The sequence below is a fragment of the Cryptomeria japonica genome, chromosome 7 (genome assembly GCF_030272615.1).
Source record: "Cryptomeria japonica chromosome 7, Sugi_1.0, whole genome shotgun sequence".
NCBI lineage: Eukaryota > Viridiplantae > Streptophyta > Pinopsida > Cupressales > Cupressaceae > Cryptomeria > Cryptomeria japonica.
The window spans coordinates 833,691,784-833,717,846 of NC_081411.1; the positions used below are offsets into that span (position 1 = coordinate 833,691,784).

The following is a 26,063-nucleotide window of genomic DNA, read 5'->3' on the forward strand; positions in this document are numbered from 1 at the left end:
TGCAAGGTTTATGACTTTCACGTGATCTTAACCCCACGCGAACTTCGGCAAATGAGGGGGTTTGTGAATGCTTTGAAACTTCGCGATTTCCTTTACATTCGGGATTTTAGACATGGTTGCCAGGTTTATAAACAAACTTAGGGCGCGATTTCCCCTTGAACTTCGGAGTTTGGAGTCTCTTTTGGAAACTTTGTAAAAAACAATCGCGACTTCCTCCTGAATTAAAACTTCGAAATTTTTAAACTATTTGCGAACTTCGGCGTTTGGAGGCATTTTGCCAACTTCGGCATCTTGAGGCATTTTTCAAACTTTTAACTTTTTTTCACTTATCCTCCAAATCGCGATTTTCGGCAAATGGGAGGTTTTTTGCAAACTTCGGCACTTTTAATACTTTTTCAAACTTCGGTGTTTGAAGGTGTTTTGCCAACTTCAGCACTTTAGAGTGCTTTGCAAACTTTCATTCTATTTCACTTATCGCTTAGAATGCGATTTTCGGCATTTTCATGCACTTTTCAAACCTTTTACGCAATTATCCTCCAAATCGCGATTTTCGGCAAATGGGAGGTTTTTGCAAACTTCAGCACTTTTAATACTTTTTCAAACTTCGATGTTTGAAGGTCTTTTGCCAACTTCGGCACTTTAGAGTGCTTTGCAAACTTTCATTCTATTTCACTTATCGCTTAGAATGCGACTTTCGGCGTTTTCATGCACTTTTCAAACCTTTTAACTTTTACGCACTTTACCTCCAAATCACGAACTTCGGCGATTTGAAGCATTTTGCCAACCTCGGCATTTTGAAAACTTTTTCATTTTTGCATTTTGTCCTTATTACGCGAATTTCGAGGTTTAGGGATGATTTGAAAACTTTCACTTCCTCTCGCAATTACCCTCTGACTGGCGAAAATCGGGATTTTCATCTATTTTGCAAACTTTTAAAACCTCATGCGATTTCCTCCTTAGTGCGAATTTCAAGATTTGGAGAAGTTTTTTGAAACTTTAAACCTTTTGCATCCTTTTATCTCTCCTATATCCTTGACGAAAATCAACACTTTTGGTCCTCATGCGACATTCAGACATTTTACCTTTTCTTGGGGGATTCTGTCAGTTTCTATCATTCCAAGCCTATCTCAGGCGATTTTACAAGTTTAAACGATCCCTTGGAATTTCGATGCCCGAAGGCTCAACTCACCCTGCGAATTCACAGGCTTCCGTTCATAACATCATCATCTCATGGACTGATTACGGGCACACTCAAAAGGATGCGAAACACCCCGCGCAAAGCTCAACGAGGCGAAGGCGAAAAGACCACAAAAGAGGAAAGGGGACCCTATCAGCGACAAGGAGCGTGTGCAATGCACAAAAGTAATACATTTTAAATTAAGAATATGTAAATATGGATTATGGAATGGAAAATAGTAATAAATTGTAAAATGTAATATAAATGTGATTACATGATGGAGGCTATAGGGAGGAAACTCCCTTAGTCTAATGGAGAGATTATGATAATCCCTGGTAGGCAGTATATATACAGAATATCTATATGCATATATATGGCTTGGTTGACTAAGTTCATCCAAGAAGAGATGGATCTGGCCAGTCCCCTCTGATGGACTTGGATGATGAGATGCATCATCCAAGGCAAAAAATTGACATATGGTCTTCCTTGGATGGCTTGGGTGTAAGAAATTACACTCAAGACGGGAATCGAATTAACCTTCGATTTCTTGGATGGCTTGGGTGTAAGTAGTTACATCCAAGACAGGAATTGAAGTAACCTTTGATTTCTTGGATGGCTTGGGTGTAAGAAATTACATCCAAGGCAGGAATCGAATTCATCTTCGATTTCCTGGATGGCTTGGAACCAAGATGGGTTCCAAGAAGGCGAGCTTCACAACGGGCTAAGGACATATCTCCTATGGCATTCGTATCCTTTTTATTAGATAAGAATTGTGATTAGTGTTAATGAAGTATTTTAAAAGTTAAATTGCAAGTTAGATTACTTATATATATATATATATATATATATATATATATATATATATATATATATATATATATATATATATATATATATATATATATATATATATATATATATATATATATATATATATTTGTTGTATTCTAACAATTTGTTCGCAAGAAAGTGATCTCTAACTAGTAGGGACATTACACCCTCTGAATCAGAGAGAATTTTCTAGCTGGCTTAGGTGGTTTAATTACGACCGGTTCGCTCACCTTTGCCAAAAATGTTGTTGTATTCTCTTCAGAATGGGTTTCATTAGGAACCTTAGCCCTTATCCTTTCTCTCAACCAATCGGAAATGCTTGACTGCTCCATAGTATTTTGATCAAATCCACCATCTGTTCCTCCTGGTCCAGTAACTATACCATCAAGGAAAATTACTGGGGGCTCAGGCTCTTCAACTTCTGTGGCTTTGTTAAGAACTTGTTCCTTATCCGGGTTTTGGACAGCTTCTCTCATTATTTCTTCAATCGAAGGAGAAGGCACTCTTACTTCATTATTCCCCATGTCTATGTCCATCTCCTGTTCTTCAAGTGCATTCTGGTCAAGTACAGCAGATGTGGCACTCAAAATGGAATGACCTTTGTTGGATTCACGTCTCTCCCCAACAACTCTCTTTCCCTTGGCCTTTCCAGAGCTTCCAACCAATTCCTTTCTTTTTCGGGACCCAACACTTCGTGGATTCTAAGCATTGCCTGTAGAGATACAAGGGTTGGAAGACATAGAGTCATCCATTCCCATTAAATCATAAATCAGAGGAATACCTTTGGACTTCAGTTGCTTTGTCTTCTTAGATGCCCACCACTTGGAGTATTCGACCACTGATCTCATAAGGTCTGCCAAATCAGACTTTTCTCCTTCTGACCAATCAACCAAGGCCAATGACTCATTTCTTATCTTCTCAAAGCCAGGCTGCTAAAGCTCAGGACTGTCTTCTGTTTGATCAGCAACTCTGAATACTTTTGTTGCTCTTACCATACTCAGGGGAATCCTTGACCAAAATCTTCTTCTGATTTCAAAACTATCGGCTGCATTAGCCCAATAATCTTCCAAATCAGCTTTGTGCTCGAATACCATTCCTTCTACCTTTTTCATCTTATGGAATGGATCAAAGTTCCCTCTTGACTTGTATTGGTAGAAAGGGTACCAAGCCAACTCTTTCTCTACAGTGGCAGCGGCTTGTGATGACGGGCATGTCTCTAGTCCATTTCCAATCGTGAGAGAGGATGTTCCTGCCTTCTTTTTCTTATCTCTCTGAACTGTCATATAGCCCTCTAGTTGCCTCACAACTTCCAGTAGCACAACTCAGTTGGTAGGGTAGACTGGGAACTTATAGGGAGATCCGGAAAATCCCTAAATTCTGATATAGGCGAATTTCGGGTATTGAATATACCAATACCTTAATCTTCTTATGAAGTCCATAGACTCTTGAGAGAGTCTTTGATGTAATCCCCCTTGCAATGTTCGTGTGATATGCATCAAAAATGTATCATTTACCCTCTTGAAATGTAACTTTTCTTCCATGTGCAGCTGGGGATAACAATCATAGACAGGAAATTGATTCTCTTTATTTCCTACTTCCCCTCTATAGGTGAGGCCTCTGTATCTATAGGTTCTAGCAAGGGAATAGAACAGTATGAGCTCATGTAAAAAGTCCTATCCGCCTCCAGATTTCTCACCTGGCTGTCCAAGTTATTGCTGATCATCTGAACCTAGTCAATCATCTTGACTCCATTCATTATCTCATTTATGAAATAATACATCCAAGGCTCAAATGGAGCGCCTTGAGGAATACCCATTATTCTGTTCAACAAGACAATCATATCTCCAATGTCTTCTTTAAAATACGCCCTCACCAAGCTCTTTCTTGACAACTTGGAGGCACCCTTTCTTGGCTTGTCCAGCCAGGAATGATTGATGATAGCCTCGTACTCTTCCATATGGTCTTGATACATTCGATCAGCCTCATCCTTGGTCACATATAGTATATGCAACATTATGATATTCCGGAATTCTGAAAGCTTCCCTTATGGCCTCATCATTGACATTGGCCAACACTCTTCCATCTGGTGTTACAATATCCCTACTGACAGGGTTATAGTGCCTAGCACACTCAACTACCAACTCCGTGCACTGCATGGTAGGGAGAAAGCCAGCAGCATGCACGATACCACTCTTCATCATTTTTCCCGCGGTCACGGTAGGCACAAGGTTATCTAAGTCAAGCATCCGCTTCTTAAACTCCCTCAAATTGATGTGCCCGAGGTTGGTATCACCGATACTCTTCCATTTTGAGTTCATTCTTGATTCAGGAGGAGCATTTTTGTCTACTTGGAACTTCATTGTCCCCGAAATCTGCGAATAAAGACGAAACTTAAGTTAGAAACCAGAAATTTAACTTAAAATTTAGGATCTTGATGACTAAGTGGTTGGTATTTCACTCTATTATTGATACTTAGTCACAAAAAGATGGAATTTTCACATATAAACTCCACACTTTTACGATTTTAATCCAAAACTAGGTCTTATAATCTTGAAAACTTTCATCCCATTCAGTCCAACATGATCTTTCTTACTGAAAAATTTGGATAAATCCACTAAAATCATCTCCAACGAATTTTGAAAACACAGAGAATGTAATAAATCTGCATTTAACCAACTTCACCTTCGATGGGGAGAGAAGAAAAGACAAGACAGAAAGATCTTTAGGAAAACTCAAAAAACTCGAATGATCTGCCTCCTATTAGCTGGTTATACTCCAAAAATCTGTTGGCGTTTATGAAGAACAAAGCTGGAAATGATGATTAATACGTTCAACCCGTGAAAATCTTCTTTGAACCTCCTTCAGCCTGCAAGATAACTCTGAAATCTGCTCTTAACTTGCTCAGAAAGTTCAAACTTTTGTGTGAGAATGAAGAAGTGAAGAAGGTTTTTGTAATGAAGTTTGAATTTCCAATTAGAAACATGCAGATCTTTTCCAATTCATGTTTCTAATTCATCCTCAGTCCATCGTATCCACAAAGAAAGTTTCTATTTTAGACTTTAGTTGGCTTGTCATCTCTTCAAGTTCGAAAATTTTCTTCTTGGTTCACAAAGTGCAAGTTTCTAAATTGATTTTTAGTCCATAAATTCGAACTTGATCATGAGATATCTTCTTCCAAAACTTTCTAATTCCATCCACAGTTCGAATTCTTTCTCAATCTGCACTATATCTTCTTCCAAAACTTTCTAAATCAGTCAGCAATTCGAATTCTTTCATGGATTTGATGACATCACTTGCATTTTAAACTTATTTTCAAACTTGCTGTTGACTTTGCTTGACCTCCAAGTGTAAGGCTGACTTTCTAGCTCATGGATGGCAGAGTTTGAGCAGCACATGGCACCAATGCATTAAGAAGGCGGACTTTGAACAGCTAAGTGCCTTACTTGGGCAGAGTTGGTGAGACTTCCTTGCACCATGGCCAATACTTAGAAACTTTTCTTCACTTCACAGGGCGAATTTTGATGATACCCTTGAAATCACCCAAGGCAGACGTTGAGACTTATAACACTTGCTTGGGCGGAGTTTATGACCATCACCAAGGCGGACTTTTATGATCTTGAGCACCTTTCACCTCATCCATGGGGCGTACTTTTGAAGACCACAAGTTGGGCGGACTTTTCATCTCTCTCCATAGGCCAGAGTTTCTCATGAGTTTATCACCTCGGGCGGACTTTTGAGAGTCTCCATCAGTGCGGACTTTATTCACTTTGAAATCATCTTCTAGGCGGAGTTTGGAGAGATAGGCATCTTCCTTCATCACCTTAGGCGGACTTTTGAGAGGCTTGCACACCACTCACGATCATCTCATAGGGCGGACTTTTCTTGTTTGCAAGCACTACCAAGGCGGACTTTGTAGGCTTGGCATCATGGGCGGACTTTTCTTGTTTGCAACTTGGGCGGACTTTCTACCTTATGCTCCAAGGCGGACTTTTCTTGTTTGCAAGCGCTACCAAGGCGGACTTTGTAGGCTTGGCATCATCACCAAGGCGGACTTTGTGGGCATCTCCATCATCATGCTTGGACGGACTTTCTTTAAGACTTAGAACTCAACCATGAAGAGGGCGGAGTTTGAGCTGGTTCAAGAAGGCGGACTTTTGCTTGCCTTAGACTTGCTTTGATGTCACCATGGATAGGGCAGAGTTTTGAGCTGGCCATACCTATTCACCATCATCCCATAGGGCGGAGTTTTTAGAACTTCTTTGACATAGGCATCACCTCAATTCTTCATGGCGAACTTTTTACCTCTCCATAGGGTGGACTTTTCAGCTTCCTGCCATAACACTCACCATCAATCCATGATTAGCCAGACTTAGAAAATAGTTGGAATGCTTCAAAATTTCACAATTTCTTCAATTTTAACCAGATTGACTTGAAATTTGAAATCCATACTCAGGCAAACCATCTGAAGCATCATGACCCCCTAAAATGTAGGAACTTAACATTTTAGGTCAAAACTTGGAAATTTTTTATCACGATCGAAGCAGATCAATGGTACCAATGCAAACCCTAATTCTCCACTCCGAAAAAGCAAAAAGCAAGCATCCCTAAAAAATAGGGAAAACTTTCTAAAAATAGCCATACCGGGGATTGGGCTAAAAATGCCAAAAACGAAACTTCCTAAAAAATAGGAAAAAGAAAAAAAAAGCAAACTTTCTAAAAATAGAAAGTTATTCAAATTCGTTCAAATCAATCGTGTTCTTCATCCTTTGGCCTTTCTAGGCACTTTGACGATATCTAGACTCTGTTATCACTTGGTTTGCACAAACTGACTTTCAATCTCTAGGACTCAAACCGTTCAAAACTTGACAGAACCAAGCAAAACTAAAGCGGAAGGCCACGAGAACTAACAAAAACCCTAGAAAGCAAGAAAGGAGAGGGTCCCCATCTTCAATGGGGCGATGTGTGAAAAAGGTCACAACAATGAGTAAGTCAGAACCTTCACTTCATGTGCATACCCTCAGAAGTGTACTTCATGACCATCACCCTTGGGGCAAATTCCCTTAGAAGGCCTTATTTGAATGTGTATTGGAGCATTTGAATGAAGATAGTGAGCATGGTTTTGATTTGAAATCATTCATTCTATAGAGAGAAGTTTTCTTCATGTGCTCCATGATAGGAGCGAATTTTGCATCTTTAGCCTTCATGAGGTTAATTTGACATGTTTTGATGATGAAAGGGTCTAACTTCAAGAATTGATGTACATCAGTAAACTTCATGTTTTGAGCATAAGAGCAAACTTCAAGAATGAAGAGAGATGAGCGACTTCAGACTTGAGGGACATGAGCAAACTTCATGAACTGGAGGAGATGAGAGAACTTCACGATCTCAACCACATGAGCGAACTTCACCTTCAAGCCTACAGGAGCGAACTTCATGAGTTAAAGGAGAGGAGCGAACTTCATGACTTGAAGGAGAGGAGCGAACTTCATGACTTGAGGGACATGAGCGAACTTCATGACTTAAAGGAGAGGAGCGAACTTCATGAGTTGAAGGAGAGGAGCGAACTTCATGACTTGAGGGACATGAGCGAACTTCATGACTTGAGGGACATGAGCGAACTTCATGTTTTGGCATAAATGAGCGAATTCCATGTTAAACTGCATGAACTCCACTAAATGAACAAACATCAAGGATCAATACACATGAGCAAACTTCAAGAATCAAAGGACATCAACGAACTTCAAGAATTGAATGACATGAGCGAACTTCACGAGTGGAAGGAGAAGAGAAAAGTTGTATTATTTACCCACAATAAGATACAAAACTGCCAATAGATCATTTCCTAGAGCTTATTTGATGCCTTAACATGCCTAAGAGAGAATAATTTTGAATGAAAGGCATGTAAGAGTTTAACTTCATGTTGAGAGCAAGATGAGCAAACTTCACAGATCAAGCTACATGAGTGAACTTCAAGAATCAACTTAGATGAGCGAACTTCACAATTTGAAGGATATGAGCGAATTTCACAAATTGAGCTTCAAGAACGAATTTCAAGTGAGTGAACTCTACTCCATGTATTCTTAAAAGAAGGTGAAGTTCAAAGATCACTTCATGTGAAGCAAAGTCAAGGCGAACTTCATGAGCAGCACTCCCAAAGCGAAATTCCTATAGAGGCCTCTCCTAAAGGTAGTTCGTCATGTTGTCATCAATTAACGACTAAAAGCTTTGAAGTTGAGCTCAACGATGAAGATGAATGAATGAAAGTGAGTTCAAACCCAAGTTAAGGGTAATTTCATGAAAATCAGAGGGTGGAGTGAACTTCAAGAGCTCCTCTCTAAGAGTGAAAAACAACTTCAAGTACTCCTTCATGAGAACGAATTCTTTCTAAATCCTCTTATCAAGCCTGCAAAACACATAAAATCAAGGGATATATAAGTTAGAAGAACTATCAAGGTTATATATTATGTATTTGATATCATGTTTGTTTTGTTTTGCAGATGAGAGAGGATGATGATTGCAAAGCGAAAGGAGAAAGGTTGTAAGATCTACATCCCCATACAAGGAAGAAAACTTCATCTACAAGCATAGAATGCCCAAAAGGAATCTCAACTCTTACAACACCAAGGAGTCACAAAGAAGGAATTCCAAAGCAGAGGCAGTGGTGACATCAAGTGTTCATTCTAGGGCACATCAATACTTCAAAACCAAGATCTATACCTTGCACTTTCATGATTGAAGCATTCAAGAGGATACTTTCAGAAGAGTTAATCAAAGATAGAAGATCATCATCATCATCGCGGAAGCTGGACAATGTTGCGTATCAAAAAATATTCCATCATGATGATCTATCAAGCCTGCAAAGTGCAAGTTAAAGGTGGTGTCCTAGTCATCATCCGAGTCACTATCTCTACCAATCAAAGAAGTTCCACATCAGCACGTCTAGATGTAATGTACCTGACTCACCCATGGTGGCGAAAACTTCGAGGCACCTACTCTTATTATCTATTGGTTATGCTAAAGTGTTGCAATTATTCTATTGGCCAAAATTGAGTTTGTTGTAACAAGCCCTAATTAGGGTTTTCATTGTAAAATCTCGGCCATTGATCTCAAATTGATCTGAACCATTGAATTGTATTGAGAGCACTATAAAAGGCTCAAATCTCTCATTTGTAAAGGTTGATAGTTAGTAGCAGGGGAAATTAGTGAATAAGAATAGAATAGAAGATAGAATTAAAAGTTAAGAGTAGATTAGGAGGAGGAATTGTTGTTATGACATGAGATACTCTTTTCATTGAAGTTGTGGTGAGATCTGTTATTTCAACAAGCCTCATGGTTCTACTTCTCAATTTATTTTCATGTTGAGTAGATTGAATGGAAGGATTTGTTGAATGTATTTGTATGGAATCTGTTTAGTCCATACCACTAGCCTCTTGTTGATTGTAAGTGTGCCTTGCGTGGTCAACTGGAATGATATGAGCTTAGCTTTGAATCGTTATACATCCATTGCTTATGCATTAACTTGAATGGTGATATCAATGTTTGAGGGTAATGATTTGAACATATTTGAAATGTCCTTAGAAGATTGCACTGAGCTTGTGTCAAATTGTTCAAATTGATGGTGAGACCTCGCCCAGTACGATTTCATCTAATCATTCATCCATCTTCTTACGTTATAGGCCTTAGAATGGAGTTTCTCAACCCTTCATCTTTTGCCATTTCTTTTAAAACTCAAGCTAGTCTAGGACCAAAAGCATCACCATATTGCAACATCAGATGACCAAGTTCCAGCAATTGATCAAGAAAGAGTTTGTTGTAACAACCCCTAATTAGGGTTTTCTTGTTAGATCTTGGCCATTGATTTGTGAGTCAATCTGAACCTTAAAAATGTAATGAGACCTTTATATAAGGCTCAAATCTCTCATTATAAATGTTAATAGATAATAGATAATAGCCAGATAATTAATAGAGTAGAGTAGGAGGAAAGGAGATTGTTGCCAAGGCTTGTTGTAATAAACATACTGTTTTCATTGAAGTTATGGTGGACTTTGCTGTGCTATTTCAACTTGTTGCATTGTTTCTACTTCTCATAGCATTGATTATGGTGGATGCTTATAAATATATTGTAATGAGCTCCTTGGTTCATAATTTTTGTGGTTTGCTGATTGTAAGTCACAGTGTAAAGTTAGCCTGAACCTCATCATTGTGCTAAGGTAGTTGTTGTGTCACCATGGCAAAGCAAGGCTTGATTTAAGGGAGTTTGTCTATCTAAATAGCATTCATCATCATCATTGATCTTAGGAGTAGCGTAGTCTTTCTAAACCCTTGTCTCTTTTATCCTTATTTTCTAAGCAAGTATAGTTAGAGTCTATGTTCCAGTAGAGTTCAAGCAAAACGTAAGTCCCCTTGTGATTCCAACAAACTCACATCAAATTCACTGAGTCTATCCCAAGCAACTAAGTCGCATAGTTCACATTGTAAACCTTGGGAGTTGCTTTGATTGATCACTTTGTTTAACATTCAAAGTTTCTTTGTTTAAAAGAGGATAGAATACATAGGTATTTTATTTTGTGTTCGAAGTGCATAAAAATACATTAACAATAGTTACAATTTTGTATATTTTAACTTTTTTGTATATATATATATACACATGTATATATATATATAAACACATCTTTTTATATGCAAACATATATATACATGTATACATATATATATACACATATATATGTATATATGTATATATATACATGTATATATGTATACATATATATATATACATATGCATACACACACATATACATACATATATATACATATGTATATATATATATACACACACATATATATATACACACACGTGTGTATATATCAAAGAAACGGGACTCGAACTCGGCTCGGACTCGGCAAGGCCAACTCGGACTCGGACTCGGGACTCGGCGTCAGACTCGGCTCTAGACTCGGCTGGACTCGGGATAGTGAAAAACTCAAGAAATTTAGAGATTTTTAAATATTTAAAACTTGTTTCAGACACCCTTTATTGAATACACCTTAAAGACACAATAACATCATCAAACTCGGCTCATTTGATTACATACACAAGTATACATCAATCACATAAGCATAAACGCAAATTGTAGCTGAAGAAAATAACAAACATAGATATATAAATATTGTCAAATGTATACAATATTACAAAACTCATGGAATAAAAAATCCATGTCATCATATGATCATCATCAAATGTTTCATACAAATACCAAAGGTAAATACAACTACAAGTCTATGGCTCAGAGGAGCCTGCACTCTCCGGCCCCAACCCCCTGCGAAGGCGTCTAAGGTAGGTCCTGGATGATTCGACTGCCATAGCCGCTCCCCGTGACACCATGCCATGCTCACCAACATCAGGAACATCCGTGTCACTATCTGCCTCTGAATCTCCTGTCTGTGCTCGTGCTCTCCGCTCCTCCTCTGCCATGGCTACAGTCTCAACCTCTATATCTACCTGGTCGATCCAATCAATGTCAGACTCGGAGGTTAAATTTTCTCTACTTCTATCGACGCAGTTTCCCCCATATTTTTCAACGGGGGTTTGGGGGCAGCGCCCCCAAGGTGGGGTCAAGGGGCAGCGCCCCTTGCACACTCCCTGTCGCGATACAGGGCGAGGTCGAGGGGCAGCGCCCCGCGAGGCCAAAAATGCTTATTACAAGTCTGAATTAGGGTTTCTTTGAGAGTCTTCCTTAGGGCCTGGTTTTGCTCTTGTTGCTAATTGGGTCTTGCTTGGTGAGTGAGTATCATTCTTGAAGGTCCAAGCTAGGTCAAGTTGGTGAGTGATAAAGTCTGGAATGTCATCCTGATCTTCAAATGCCCTGAAATTTGGCTAAGTCTGGAATGTCCTGATCCTGAAATTTGACTAAGTCTGGAAAACTGAAGAATCCTCCAAAAACTAGATTTTGCAATATAACTCCTAGAGGCCCGAAACCACTCTCAAACATCCTGACAGTATATATGGAATATAACTTAAAGTATAATTTATATTCCATAAAATAATCCTGACGGAGAGACCAAAATGTCAAATTTCGCCCTTCCAAAAAAACTTTTTAAAATGATTTTTTTTTGGTCATTTTATTAACCCAGCCAGTAGCCGAGTCTGGGGCTCAGGACTCGCCGAGTCTGGCGATTTTGAGCCAAAATCGCCAACTCGGCGAGTCTGGCGAGTTTACTCTCCAGACTCGGCCGAGTCCGAGTCCGAGCCCCTGGGACTCGTTTGGCCTGACTCGGACTCGGACTCGCCGAGTTTGGGCGATTTCGGGCGAGTCTCGTTTCTCTATATATACATATGTATATATATACACATATATGTATATATGTATATATATATACATATATACATGTATATATGTATACATATATACATGTATATATATACATATATGTGTGTGTATACATATATACATGTATATATATACATATATGTGTGTGTATACATGTATATATATATACATATATGTGTGTGTATATACATGTATATGTATACATATATGTGTGTATGTATACATATATGTGTGTATGTATACATATATGTGTGTATGTATACATATATGTGTGTGTGTATATATATATATGTATATACACACACACATGTATATATATACATGTATATATGTATACATATATATGTGTATGTGTATGTGTATGTGTATGTGTATGTGTATGTGTATATATTCATACATAAATACATATGTATATATATATACATATATATACATACATGCATACATATGTATGTGTGTATATACATACATATACACATATATACATACGTACGTACATATGTATGTATCTGCATATATACACATACACATATACATATATACACACTTACATACATATATACACACAAGCATACATATATATATGTGTGTATGTGTGTGTGTGTGCATACATATATATATGTGTGTATGTGTGTGTGTGTATACCTGTTGACGTGTATTTTATACACAATCATACACAGAATAAAATACCGACAGGCATCTTATCCTCTCTTGAGAAAATAGTCTCTAACTGCTGAAGATCTGCAAAAAGGATCAGTTAGATGGACTCCAAGGTTCTTTTAGTGGGGTCTCCACGTGTGGACAAGCTTTTTAGTGGTATGATGTGATTTGCTGTTTCCTCCAAGGCGTCTTACGTATTCAAAAGCTCGAAGATTTTACTAGACTAAAAGGAATTTTCAAAAAATGGAAAAAGGACAGGGTTTAAGAAAGTCTAATCTAGCCTAACCCTATGAATGACTTAGCATGAATGAGATTTGGCAAGACTCAACCAACTTCAATTTTGCCATAAGATAACAACTCAATTGAAATTAGTGCGATCTTCTAAGGTAATAATGGTATTCAATGCATCAAAGACCAAGGACACTACTACGAAGGTACATATCCTAGATACGAAAATGCTTGAAGGTTAAGGACTCAAAATGTTTTCCAGTTGACCACGCAAGGCGTTCCTACAATCAGCAAGAAGCTAGTGGTTTGGATTGCGAATCCTACCAAATATCAAATCTCACACTTAGTCTTTCAAATTAACAAACTACTTCGATTGAGCGTGATTCAAATACATCCAACAACCATGAAGATAACTCAAGAAACTTGCAACAAAACACCATAACTTCAATATTTTATTGATTTCCAAGTCATCATATACAACAATTGCTTGAATTCCTCTCTTCAAGACTCAATCTTGCTACAAAATAAAAATTGCTTCTAACTCTAATCAACTATTATCTCTCTCACTTATTCACTATTTTTCTATTATCAAATGAAATGAAAAATGGGGGTATAAATAGCATCCCCAGTTACAATGAAAGGTCCAGATTGAAAGTAAATCAATGGACAAGATCATGACACCTAAACCCTAATTAGGGTTTGTTACAAATGACCTCCTTTTTACTGAACAACATTAAATACATAGCCAAATATTAAATTTGGCACAAAAATCTAGGAGGTATCAGCCAATGAGAAATAAGATGTCATGTCATCTGTAACAACCTTTCATCTAGAATCTTATTCCCTTTCCAATTCTCTTTCTTAGCATGTGCAATGAATTTTGTCACGATTCCTTCGATTTCTGTGCTTGGAATCTCGGGAAGATTCTTGATACTCTCTTCTAAGTGGATAACCTGATCAAATGCATCTAGAAGAGCTGTGTCCCAAGTAGGTTCAAGTTCCTTTGTTCTATCAATCAGGAGCATGGTGGCATACATCTGATCATACTGCTCATCTGTAACATCTGCGTCCTTGCGAAAGATGATCTTGATTCTATCCTCAAATTCTTGTAAATCCACATCTATCTCGACCTCGATCCTTCTGCCAAGAATGGTACGAAGTACCTCAAATACTCTGTCCTGGATCGGATTGATCACCTCCTCAACTTGACCACATCTAACACTGATGTCCTCAAAGAGAACACTCTTTATATGGAGTAAGGTTGACCACTGAAACAAACTGTGAGAATCACCTTCTAAGATCTTCTCTTGTGCTAAAATTCTTCTGGATGTATGTCTTATAACTTTCAAGACAGGGATGACAACGTCCTTGGTATGAGCAAATGCAGCAACTGTGGCCATCAATCTGTGAATAATCTCAAGAACTTGGATAGCCTGATGGGTGATCTTCGACATCCTTGTAACAAACTCTATGGCCACCGTGTGAGATCTATCCATCCAACTACATGTACGCTGGACCATATTCCTGAATCTTTCTGCTTCATTGATTGATTGAAGGGGCAATGCCTGCAATGGTGATCTAACTGGATCCTGACGTCCCAAAGGTTCATTGATGTGACTGAAATATGTCCTCCATGCACCGACCTCTTTCTCAAGCTTTCTATTCTTTTCTACTTCTTCTCTAAACTTGTCCTTCAATGCCTCAAATGTGTCGGTGGCATCATCTAAAGTCTGCTCTGTTGTGGAAGGTCCTAACTCAATAGTCTGTATATGATAGTCTTCTGCTAGGATCTCACCTTCATATTTGTCTGCTGCTGGTGTAGCTATCTGCAGTTTTCTAGATCCAGTCTCATCTCAAATCATCTTGGACATCTTTGTAGCCTTCTTCTTCTCTGTTGTCATATGTGAACGTCCAACAAGGCTCTCTAAATCAATTGCACTGTCCTCGTCCTCAATTACGATCACCCTAGTCAATCTTTCCTTCAACCAATCTGGGATATTTGATCTTGGCTCTTGAACTTGAATCTCTTTATGTACTATTTCTTCTTGTCTGGGAGGAGATGTTACTTCATTATCATTATCTAAATCATAGTCTTGGAGAGATCCATCGGATGAAGCATGCTGTGCCTGTTCTTCCTCCTGTCTGGCATTCTGTACCATCGATTCCATGGACTCTTCTACTCGAACTGTTCTATCCTCTGGCCTGGAAGAAGTACCTGGTGTTTGATCTTTGTCGGCACCTTGCTTTTTCTTGGAAGGCTCTTTCTTTTCTGATCTTTCCTTTCTCTTCGAACCTCTCGAATGGAGATTGCCCTCACTGGCACATCGAAGGTTACCTTCACCTGAATTCCTAAGATTAGGATTGCCTTCACTAACACTGGCTCCACCTTCGGCTGGCTTTTCTTCCAAAGTAAAAGACATAGCTATGCCCTGTTCTCTCAACTTCTGATGCTGAACGTCTACCCATCTACGAGTACAAGACAAGACTGGTGCCATCAAATCATTTAAATCCACAGCCTCGGGCTCATTCCAATTCAAACTTATTGTTTTGCTTTCTCTATCATATGAAGATTGGATGTGCCTGCCGTTGTCCTGAGCTTGGTCGGCCACTCTGTAAATCTTACATTTCCTGATGAAATCCAAAGGCAATCTAGAATGTATCTTTCGTTTCACTTCGAGATCATCTAGGAGATTCATCATAAAATCTTCAATTTGGTACTCATGTCTAAATCTTCTACCGACCATCTCCTCTAAATGTCCATGTGGATCAAAACTATTCCTCCAAGCAAAAGATGAAAAAGGATACAAGGCTAACTCCTTCTCTGCGTCATCCATGGCTAAGACATTAGGACATACCTCAACTGAATTACCCAAAATAATAGGTACCTGAACTCCATTCTGATGTCTGTGTCTGAATGCCTTCACATATGCTGCCAACTGCCTTGTTACTTCAAGTAACACAATTCTATCTGTCGGGTACCTCGGCAACATGTATGGAGGTAAAGGACATCCATACACTCTAATGTAAGTGAACTTGGGAAACTGAATGAACCAAGCACCGTACCTCTTGATGAATTCCTGGGCATCCTGAGATAATCTGTTGTGAATCCCTCCTTGCAACGTCCTTGTGATGTTCATCGTGAAAGTATCATTGATTAACTTGTAGTTCTTCCCTGGTGGATGATGCAAGTAGGTATAGGATTCACAAACTCTGACCTCGCCGGGTCCTCTTCCAATCACTCCTCTGTGAGGTAGTCTTGCGTACTCAACGCTCCTGATTAAGGCATAGATGACGTATGAACTCATGTGGAAGGACTTAGTAGCCCTGAGTCTTCTCAACTGTACGTCCAAGCAATGGCTAATTATCCTAGCCCAATGTATTGTACCCTTTCCTTGAACAATCACCTGGATGAAGTAAAACATCCATTTCTCAAAATAGAAGGCATGAGGTGCTCCTGTAACTCTGTTGAGCATGGTAATCAAATCTCTGTACTCCTCTTGGAAATCAATCCTGTGTGGTGTGTTCGGTACTTTGCTCAGACGGGGACGACTCTTGAGTAGCCAGTTCTTGTTGATTATGCTTAAGCAAGCATCTGGATCATCATCGTACACTGATCTGGCTCCTTCAATACTCTTGTATATCATGTCCCTGTGCTCTGGAAGATGGAAGGCTTCACTTATGGCTTCCTCTGAAAGGTACGCCAAAGTGTTTCCCTCATTGGACACAATTGTCCTGGACTGCGGATTGTAATGACGGGCACACTCGATCATTAACTCGTGGCACTGAATGGCTGGAGGAAAACCGGCCGCCTTGATGATGCCACTCTCTATTATTCTCCGGGCGACAGGTGATGGCTTGCCGATGTAAGGGACCTCTCGGTACTTCTTCGTGCTAAAGTTAACATGCATGATTTTTAAGTTTCTAAATTATAGAAATTATTTATCTCCAATCTAATTGGCTTGGAAAATTTACATCTTATTAGGGATTTTCAGGATCCACTATCTGAATGAATTTTATTGGACAATTTTTTAGGTATGTTAAAATAATATTTAGTATGTTTAAACTTTTAGAAAAAATTTCACAAATCCACTATTAAGCAAATGTTTAGGCAAATTATTAGGTTTTAAAATACAAACTAAATTAAAATGTGCAACTTAATACAAAAAAGTGGGAAAAGTAAATAACATAATAAATTTAATTACTAGGTATGAATTGAATATAATCATATTAAATATGGTTAGATAATTATAAATAGAAATGTAATAATTTTGTATTTTAAAATAATAATTAATAAGTTAATATTATATTCTTAAATAAATAAATTTATATAAGATATAATTTTAACTTTTTAATTTGGAATTATTATAATTTATCATTATAGGTATTTTAATCAATTATTTTTTGATTTTTAATTATTTAAATTTTTTAACTAAATAATTACTAGTTAAGATTATTATAATCGAAATAATTAGTTTTATTCTTAATTTTCTATAATAATTAATCTATAGTTATAATTTTAGTTATTATTAATTATTAGATTAGATAGTAATTATGATCATCACCGTTGAATAATTAAGTAAATTTTTTATACTATTTAAATGATATTAATATTTATATATTTAAAAACTATTCAATTTTAAAAAATGATATAAATAATTTTAATGTTTAAAATAATTATAAAATGTTTTTTACCTAAATTATATTACTCAAGAAACAATTCTTATATATTTTAATAATTTAAAATGAAAATAAAATAACTCTTAAAAAAATAATTGTTGTGAACCAATAAATATTATAATATTAATAAAAAAGTGAGAAAAGTAAACGACATGGTAAATATTATGACGAGAGTGCATGAGGTGAATATAATGATATTAAATTGGGTTATGTAATTATAAATATAATGATTTTAATATAGAAGATAATAATTACATACATTAAGAAATAAAACCAAAAGGAGGGGAAATCTTTCAACCCTCAATCACTAAGAGAGCCATACACTTGTAGCAAAATCCCCTGAGAATAACACATTAACAGTTGACCCAAAAAAGGGGGAATAACTATACAAAATTTATATCCATAACAGTTAGAAGTGAGGAGACCAAAACAGAAAACTTTGCTAAACTTATACTCCATTCGAAGATTCTTCAAATGGGACTAGCTCTAAAGGCTAAGGAAAAGAAGCTAGATAGCCATGGGGATCACTTTTTGCATGTAAAATTATTAGAATTTACGATCATAAAGTATTCTGATAAATTATATTTTAACTCTAGTTTTAATGAATTATTTTTTCAATTTATAATCATTTGATGATTTTAACTAAATAATTATTATAATCTTAATAATGAATTGTAATCTTAATTTTCTATAATAATTAAATTATAACTATAATTTTAATTATTATTATCATTAAAGTTAAAATTAAGATTTAATAATAATTATGGTTATAACAATTCAATTATTAAATTACAATACTAAAAAGGCAAGTACTAGCCACTACGTGGCACTTGTTTTACATGGTTTTTACATGGATGAATCCAAAACGAACCCAAGCCAAAAAAAAATGATATACCAGCAGACCCAAACCGGTAACTGTGTGCTTAAATGATATTTTGTTTAACCTACACTTAATTTGTTTATTTTCTATCTTTAGTATGTTAATTGAATCGCTCACTTTCATATAATACTCTTTACAGAAGTGGGAAGTGATATAACTCTCATTTATTAAAAAGGAGATTTAATAGGAACTATTATTTTTGTGTTGTATCCTATTTTTTTCAAGCTGAACGATAATACGCTTCCAATAACACAAGATATTTTGATCTACCAAAAATAGAGGCTCGTCAAATCTCCTCATGCAATATATGGCAAAGACATAAAGATAGGAAGCCAGGGGATGAAAATAATTATATTTCTCTAACACACAGAAAAAAAATTAAGTTATATAACATAAAAATTAATATGTTCACTTAATTTGAGTGTTAATTCTCTTAAAACTTGAGCCAGAAAACACATGGAACTACCAATAATCTAGCATGAAAAATTAGAAACAGTCATTAACAATATTCTTGAATAATATAGCTCTATTTTGTGAAGTGAGAGATGATAATCACCTGTGTGCTGCTTGACAGAATATTAGTCTGACTGCCCTCCTCTGCCTCCCATGTCTCCTCCTATTAGAAGAATCGAGATATTTAAGATTGAAGTGCCTATATAAAAGAAAAAATGGAAACTCATCTAAAGATGAATATAAATCTCAGCACTATGTTTGAGCAATGTTTTCTTGAAAAGCAACCAACCTGGACAAGTTTTTCTAGATTTTCCATCAGAGTCTTCTCCTCCAGTTCAACATAAATGATTAAGTGTGGTTCAAAGCAAGATGAAATTATTCCTCGAAAATTGAACTGCATGTTAAGGATGTATCCAAAACTGTTACGACATACTCTGACTTGAAGTTCAGCATTGAGTAACATCAAGGAGAACCAAAAACATAACACTGAAACTGATTTTAATAATTTGCTACTTGCCCCAAATCCAGCAGTAGGTGATTCTTTGGCTGTTTCACTCCCCTATGTCATCCAACTCAGAAACCAAATCAGTAACTCTCTTCTAAAAAATAGATTCAAGCAGAAAACAACAATTTAAGTAACCATTTATCCATACTCGATTAGGTTCTGTTTCAGTCCCAGCTTGAGCTGCACGCTGCTTCTCATACTTCTTCCTAATCTCTGATGCAGTTTGCTTGTCACTGTCCAAACCATCTTCCAACTCTTCTGTGTCACTTTCTCCATCCTTACCAAGAGCAGGAGCCCCTCCAAACCTTTCTGCTAACTCTTCCTCAAATTCTAGCGTTCTTTGCAATGCCTATAATTGCATTATGTTTAGGTCCAAATGTTATTGAAACAAGAACAAAGAAGAGAGAGAGAGAGAGAGAGAGAGATTAAATAAATAAATGATGTTAAATTGTTAAGTTGTTAAGGAAGCCAGAAGCTTGGCAATAAATTTCTTCCACGTGGAAAAATTTTCAGTATCAATTTAAAATCTTCAATCCTAAAAAAACTGTAGAAAATGTGCAATCCCTGAAAATTTTGAATCTAGTGCTTCAAAGACTCATTTGCATTCTGGAAATAAGTAAAGGGATCCTGCATACAAAAAATGGCAGGGCAAAATGCCTTACTATTTCTACCTCCTAAAACCATAACAAGAGATGACTGCACATTTTCATACAAAGAAGCATGTTGAACTAACAGATTTTAGGGTTTTTCACTCTAATGGTTTAACTTTATTCCAGATTACCCAAACTTAAGCTCAACTATCAACTCAGCTTGGCCAAACAGTAAGAATATTACCCTTCGTAAAAACTAGGAAATCTCAGCACTTTAAAATATAAAATATTTTAAAAATTGGCTAAAAATCAAAATCTTTTTATTTTACAAATGATCAATATTAGGACATCAAAACAAAAATGAAATAACATGAACTCGGTATGTCCTGAAACTACCCATTTTCACCAGTTTATGAAAAAGACCATACAGTAGGGATAGCTCACAATAAATAATTATGCCCTCTTAAAAAATGTTGCTTGCTGTCCATCAAACGTACTAAATACAATTGGACCTCAACAAACAAGGAAAAAGGAGAATCTTAAGCAAAACTGTTGATCAATCCATCCTGTCATACAGGTTGCTTTTTCAAGCAGAAAGAAGGTTCCAAAAATGTCTTTAGGAAATCGCATCCATTTAGGTATCCATATAAAAGTGTTTAAAACCCTCCTTCAAATCTGTACCCACTTTCAATGTTATATGGCCTGTAAACAGAAGCCATACGAGAGAAGACAAGTTTGGCATTTGGCTTATGAGTGTGGCTTACACAGATTTTTGTTAAAAATCTTCAAAAAACCCTTCATATGAATTTATATAAACAAAAACCCTCCATATGAATTTATATAAACAAAAACCCAGCCAAATCAGTATATTACTAAACTCCATGCCACAATTCAAGCTCATCAGAAGGAAATGACAAAAAAATGCGATAAACAGAAAAGAAAAAAAATTAAATGGATTGATCTCTCTCAAAGCTAACCGCTCTGACGCAACTGTTGGTAATCTGAACTTGGAAAAAAATGAACTTTGTACAATCACAAATAAAACAAGTTTTATTATACAGGTTCTGCATTCAATTACATTCATGGATAAATGAGCTTAAGAGTCTCTCAATCCCAGCACCCACCAAAACTCCCCCAACCACCTACATTAAATTATAGATTGAACAGAATTACATTAAATTATGTGTACTGTTATATTTCTAGGAAATGTTCTTTGTTGAGATGAACATTTTAAATGCTATTATATGGTAACTGGTAAGTAGAATCATAGGTACAAGAAAAATCGATAGAACATTACCTGCAACAATGTTCCGACGTCTGGCTTCTCTTTCATGCCATCAAGTATGTCAGTAAGTTGTGACCTAAATCAGCACAAATACAAGAAGTTCAAAACAATTACATTGGATATTACTTGCAGATTAACTTGAATGCAAGCAATAACATAAATATGACCTAGAGATTTTAATAAGAAGCATGATAGAAAATGAAAATCATGCTTTATGTTTACTTCTACTTTAGAAAATGAAAAACTATACTTAAGGTGTATTTCTACTCTATAGAAAATGAAAAAACTTCTCTAGGAGTATATCTAGTTTCTTGATTTAATTCTGATTGGTTACACTTGCTCATGCGGAATCTGTTAGGGATAGATGTACAACTACTTGTTTGTGAAAGGGATAGGAAAAGGCATGTATCTCCAACTATTAAAGGGACAAAACACATTATATTGCAGCCAATCAAGCCCAAAAAAGAAGAATGCATGGTCAAACTAATTTTTAGATAGTTAGTGTCATGTAGACTATACTTGGTCGATTTCAAAACCTATTGGATCAGTTGAAGTTACACAGACAAGAAATGTGTCTCAATGCTATTATGTATCCCAAAATGCATTACAACCCCTATGAGATGATTCTTCAATGTACTACAACCAACAAGACACAAACATTATTTGATAGAAAACGTGACTTTGCATTTAAGGATCCCATAGAAACAACTACTAATTCGATAGAAATGCATGGTCATGTCAAGCTGTTTTGTGTGCCTCTAAAACAGGTTTCAAGCAATCAAAATTTGCTTTGGATGTGATTTCCAAACACATTAAACCTTGAACACCATGCACAATAACAACTTTCAAAAGTCTCTTGGAAAAAATCTGAGTACTAAAATTTTAAATTACTACAAATAAAACTAGAAAACTCCTATACCATAATCTTAGCTGCAAAAAACATGCTGCTATGAGAAGTTAAAGCCTTGTCCCCAATTTGGGCATATTTTGTGAAAACATAGCATATGGGCACATATAGATTACTATTTCTCACAATGATTGCTGCTAAAGAGTAAGGATGGTACCATCATGGAATGAATGGCTTTAGAAATGAGGAATCAAAGAGTTGCACTTGATTGAAGAAACATTTCCTATTAGGAAATGATACAAATGATGGTAGAACTGAAGGTTTGGAAAGGAACCTAAGGAGAAAAAGATATTTTATATTCATCTATCATGGTTGCCCAAAGAATCACACCCTAATGCCCAATACTCTTCCGTCATATCTAAAACGTGTCCATGCCTCAAAGAAACACAAGGGGCATCTCTAAATGTTAGAACTTAGAAGGCTTTAGATGATGCTGTCTAGCATTTCTATACATCTCTCAAGGAAATCCCTTGGAAATTGAGAAACTTCTTATAGAAGGTTCTTAAATATATCATAAAAATTACATTGATTATTTTGTCATGTCCCCTTTTTCCATAATACATGTTGTTGTGATGTCACCATCGTTAACCTAATAATAATAAACAACAAAACATTATGTGGTCAAGGGTCGCAGCCTTGAAACACCTCCAATTAGTTAGCAAATAACAATTTGTACATAATAGTGCAAGTAGGTAGTAGTATATTATATCAACAAAGGATTGTAGCATGAAGGCATTATGGAAAATCGTCTTATTCCATAAGACTTCACAAGTTCCCATCAGGGATCCAAGTAAAACATACAGAACAAAATATAATAGTGGAGACAAGAGATTTGATAGGTTAAGTCCCATTCAAAGGATAAACCAACAAGCGCCTCATGATAATAGGGTTTGTTTCACAAATAAAGATATTTGCAGATATTGATGGTCAATATTGTCCTATGAAGAATTTCTTCCATGTTAAATAAAGAGACATTTTTATATGGTTGAGAACTGGCTATCTATGCGCTTGATCAGATTATAAATTCAATATCGGTCTGCTGTTTCAATAATATTATCCGCCACATTCAATATTGGGAAATTGAAATTATAAGATGTGATTGATTAAAAGATAGGTGTAATATTGTGAGACAGAGTTATTCTATTCATAGCAGATAAGATTCATGTTTGCCGTCTAATGGTGCCAAATGTTAATGATGTGGCAATTCAGTCAGAATATTTGAATTTTAGTATATCTGACGTGAACCTTTATATCGGCAACCTATGTTGCAAGTCAAGGGTATGATTAAGGGATGGAAGAAAGAAAATAAAGGTTGTCTGCAGCGGGTGATTTAATACGATTCATTAAGCCATGTATTTATTTGAATTCTGTTTTCACCAGGCTTAATCGTCTCTAAGGGAAAGAGGAGTTCGATTCATTGAAGGAAAATATTAAAGTGCAATCAAAGCTGTCTGATTTCTTTGTGCAGAGAACCTGATTCAAATATGGAGCCGATTCAATAAAAGAAAGTATACGATTGCAGCCATCTAAGGAATTGTTTCTTGGTGGGGAGCATATCGGTTTATTACGATTCATCATTTTGTGGTTCTGAGTGTTTGTGTCGTGATTCTTTGGTATAAGATGCAACTATAATCTAGGTGGAACAACCAAACTGGGTATATATACATCTCTGATTCTTTCCTGCAATCGCACATTTCTACTCATGGTTAAAAGAGTATTGATTGGGCCCTCTCTATAGAAGATCAATACCTATTGACTTGGCGACTTCCAACGCCAAGAACAAATCGTTGTATATCTTCAGTGGGAAGTTAATCCATCCCATGACTGGTGTAAACTATGAAAGGTCAGAGATTGTCATCATTCTGATTTAAGTTCCGAATTGTTCCTGAATATTTAATTTCCATTATATAGTGCATTATGGTTTTGTTGCAAAATATCGGATGAATTGGTTTAAGGTGTCATACAAATTGTTTATAAAAATTCCTTTGCAATTACATTGCAATTTTCTAGTAGAAATCAGTAAGGGTATATTTCAGTGGTATCAAAGCCTAAAATCCTATCAGCCTGTGGGGGCAATTGATAAGAGAAACTGCATAAAGGTATCTTCAAAGAGAGAAGAAGAGTATTAGTATGGGTAATGAAGAGGAAGATGCTGCTAAAGTCTTCTTTAAGACATGAGAAGAGCTGCACATCACCATGTCTAAAATATTGAAGGAAGTGGGCCAATTGTTGAGAGGACTCAATCAGAAACAGAGTATTGATAAGCCTGCATGTGACAAGGGTGAAGGACAACCTGATCAAGCTAATGAGGTGGACTGTCTTCATGCTGAATACAATGCTTTGAGTGCAGCAATCTGTGATAACATGACCTTCACTGAATATTGTGGACTGAAAAAAAAGGAGGGCATAGGAGGAAGGGCTATTGTCTTACAGGCAAGCAAGATACAGAGACTAGTAGGGATGAGAAGAGTAAAGAGCAGAAGCTAGAAGAAAACTCAGAAGTTACCATTAAAGAAAATGCTGTCCCAGAGCTTGCCAAACCAGCATTGATTGATCGGCTATGTGCAGAAATTCAGTCATCTATGGCAGCCATAACACATGAGGATAATAGTGGTGTGAAGTCTTCTATTGTTGACAGTCAAGATTTGAGGGATGAGCCTGTCAAGATGAGGAAGCAAGAAAAACATATAGATGTTTGTGAACTAGAAAAGAGGTATGATTAGAAAAATTCCATTGGGATATCTAGTTTGCATCATGAGATTCATGAGTTTCCTCTTTTAGAGAGCCCATTGAAGGTTTGAATCGTAGATGAAGTTGGGATAGTTGCGCATAAACTTAGTGGACCAGCCACTAACGACATGTCTTTATGTGTAAATGAAGACATCCATAATGCAGATTTGCTTGTGACACCTACTTCTTTTGGGTATGCAGTTGTCCCAAAGTTAGGACTTCAGTCAAATAACATGGATACTTAGATGGTGGGTGGCTGTCCTACTTGGCTGGTTATAGCATCTTCAGAATCGTCATGGCTTACATCAGCTGGTTGAAGTGTGTGGTACCATGATTAAATTGTTGATAATCGGCATGAGATGGATACTAAATCATTACACGGTCTTGGAGACATCATTGACATCATCTTAGGCCTGATTTTCAGTTTGTATGATGCTGGCCTGATTTTTAACAATAGCGTTAGATGGACTGGTATGCTATTCTATGCACATATGAAGTGTACTTTTCACATCATTTCGATAATCTACCAGCTTAGATGGAGGAATGTTAGTGTATCCATAGCAAGAGACATCTATCTCTTTACATTCAACTTGGATGGTCGATGGAATTGGTATCCAAGCATTGGTCTATTGTATGCATTGTTACACATGGATCTTGATGAGTTGCTTCACAAATTATGGCATAGTTGTGTGTAAATCAGAGAAGCGCGGGGGAGATTGGGTAAGGCCAAGGAGTGTATTGACAAGTTTGTTGATGTCATTCAGACAATCTTTCAGCTTGCATCCAAGAGAGTTAAGGAGATAGTACTT

General features: G+C 36.6%; 1 protein-coding gene across 1 annotated transcript in view; it reads right to left on the reverse strand.

The window, feature by feature from the left end:
* The window catches only part of LOC131074286 (vacuolar protein sorting-associated protein 53 A), a 216,527-nt gene that overhangs the window by 91,618 nt on the left and 98,846 nt on the right, over positions 1–26,063 (reverse strand). Inside the window, exons 10-14 of the mRNA XM_058010871.2 lie at positions 21,630–21,693; positions 19,891–20,091; positions 19,755–19,796; positions 19,527–19,631; positions 19,341–19,400 (exon numbers count right to left, since the gene is read on the reverse strand). Of these exons, the coding sequence (XP_057866854.2) occupies positions 19,341–19,400; positions 19,527–19,631; positions 19,755–19,796; positions 19,891–20,091; positions 21,630–21,693 (472 nt within the window). The remainder of the gene's footprint in view (positions 1–19,340; positions 19,401–19,526; positions 19,632–19,754; positions 19,797–19,890; positions 20,092–21,629; positions 21,694–26,063) is intronic.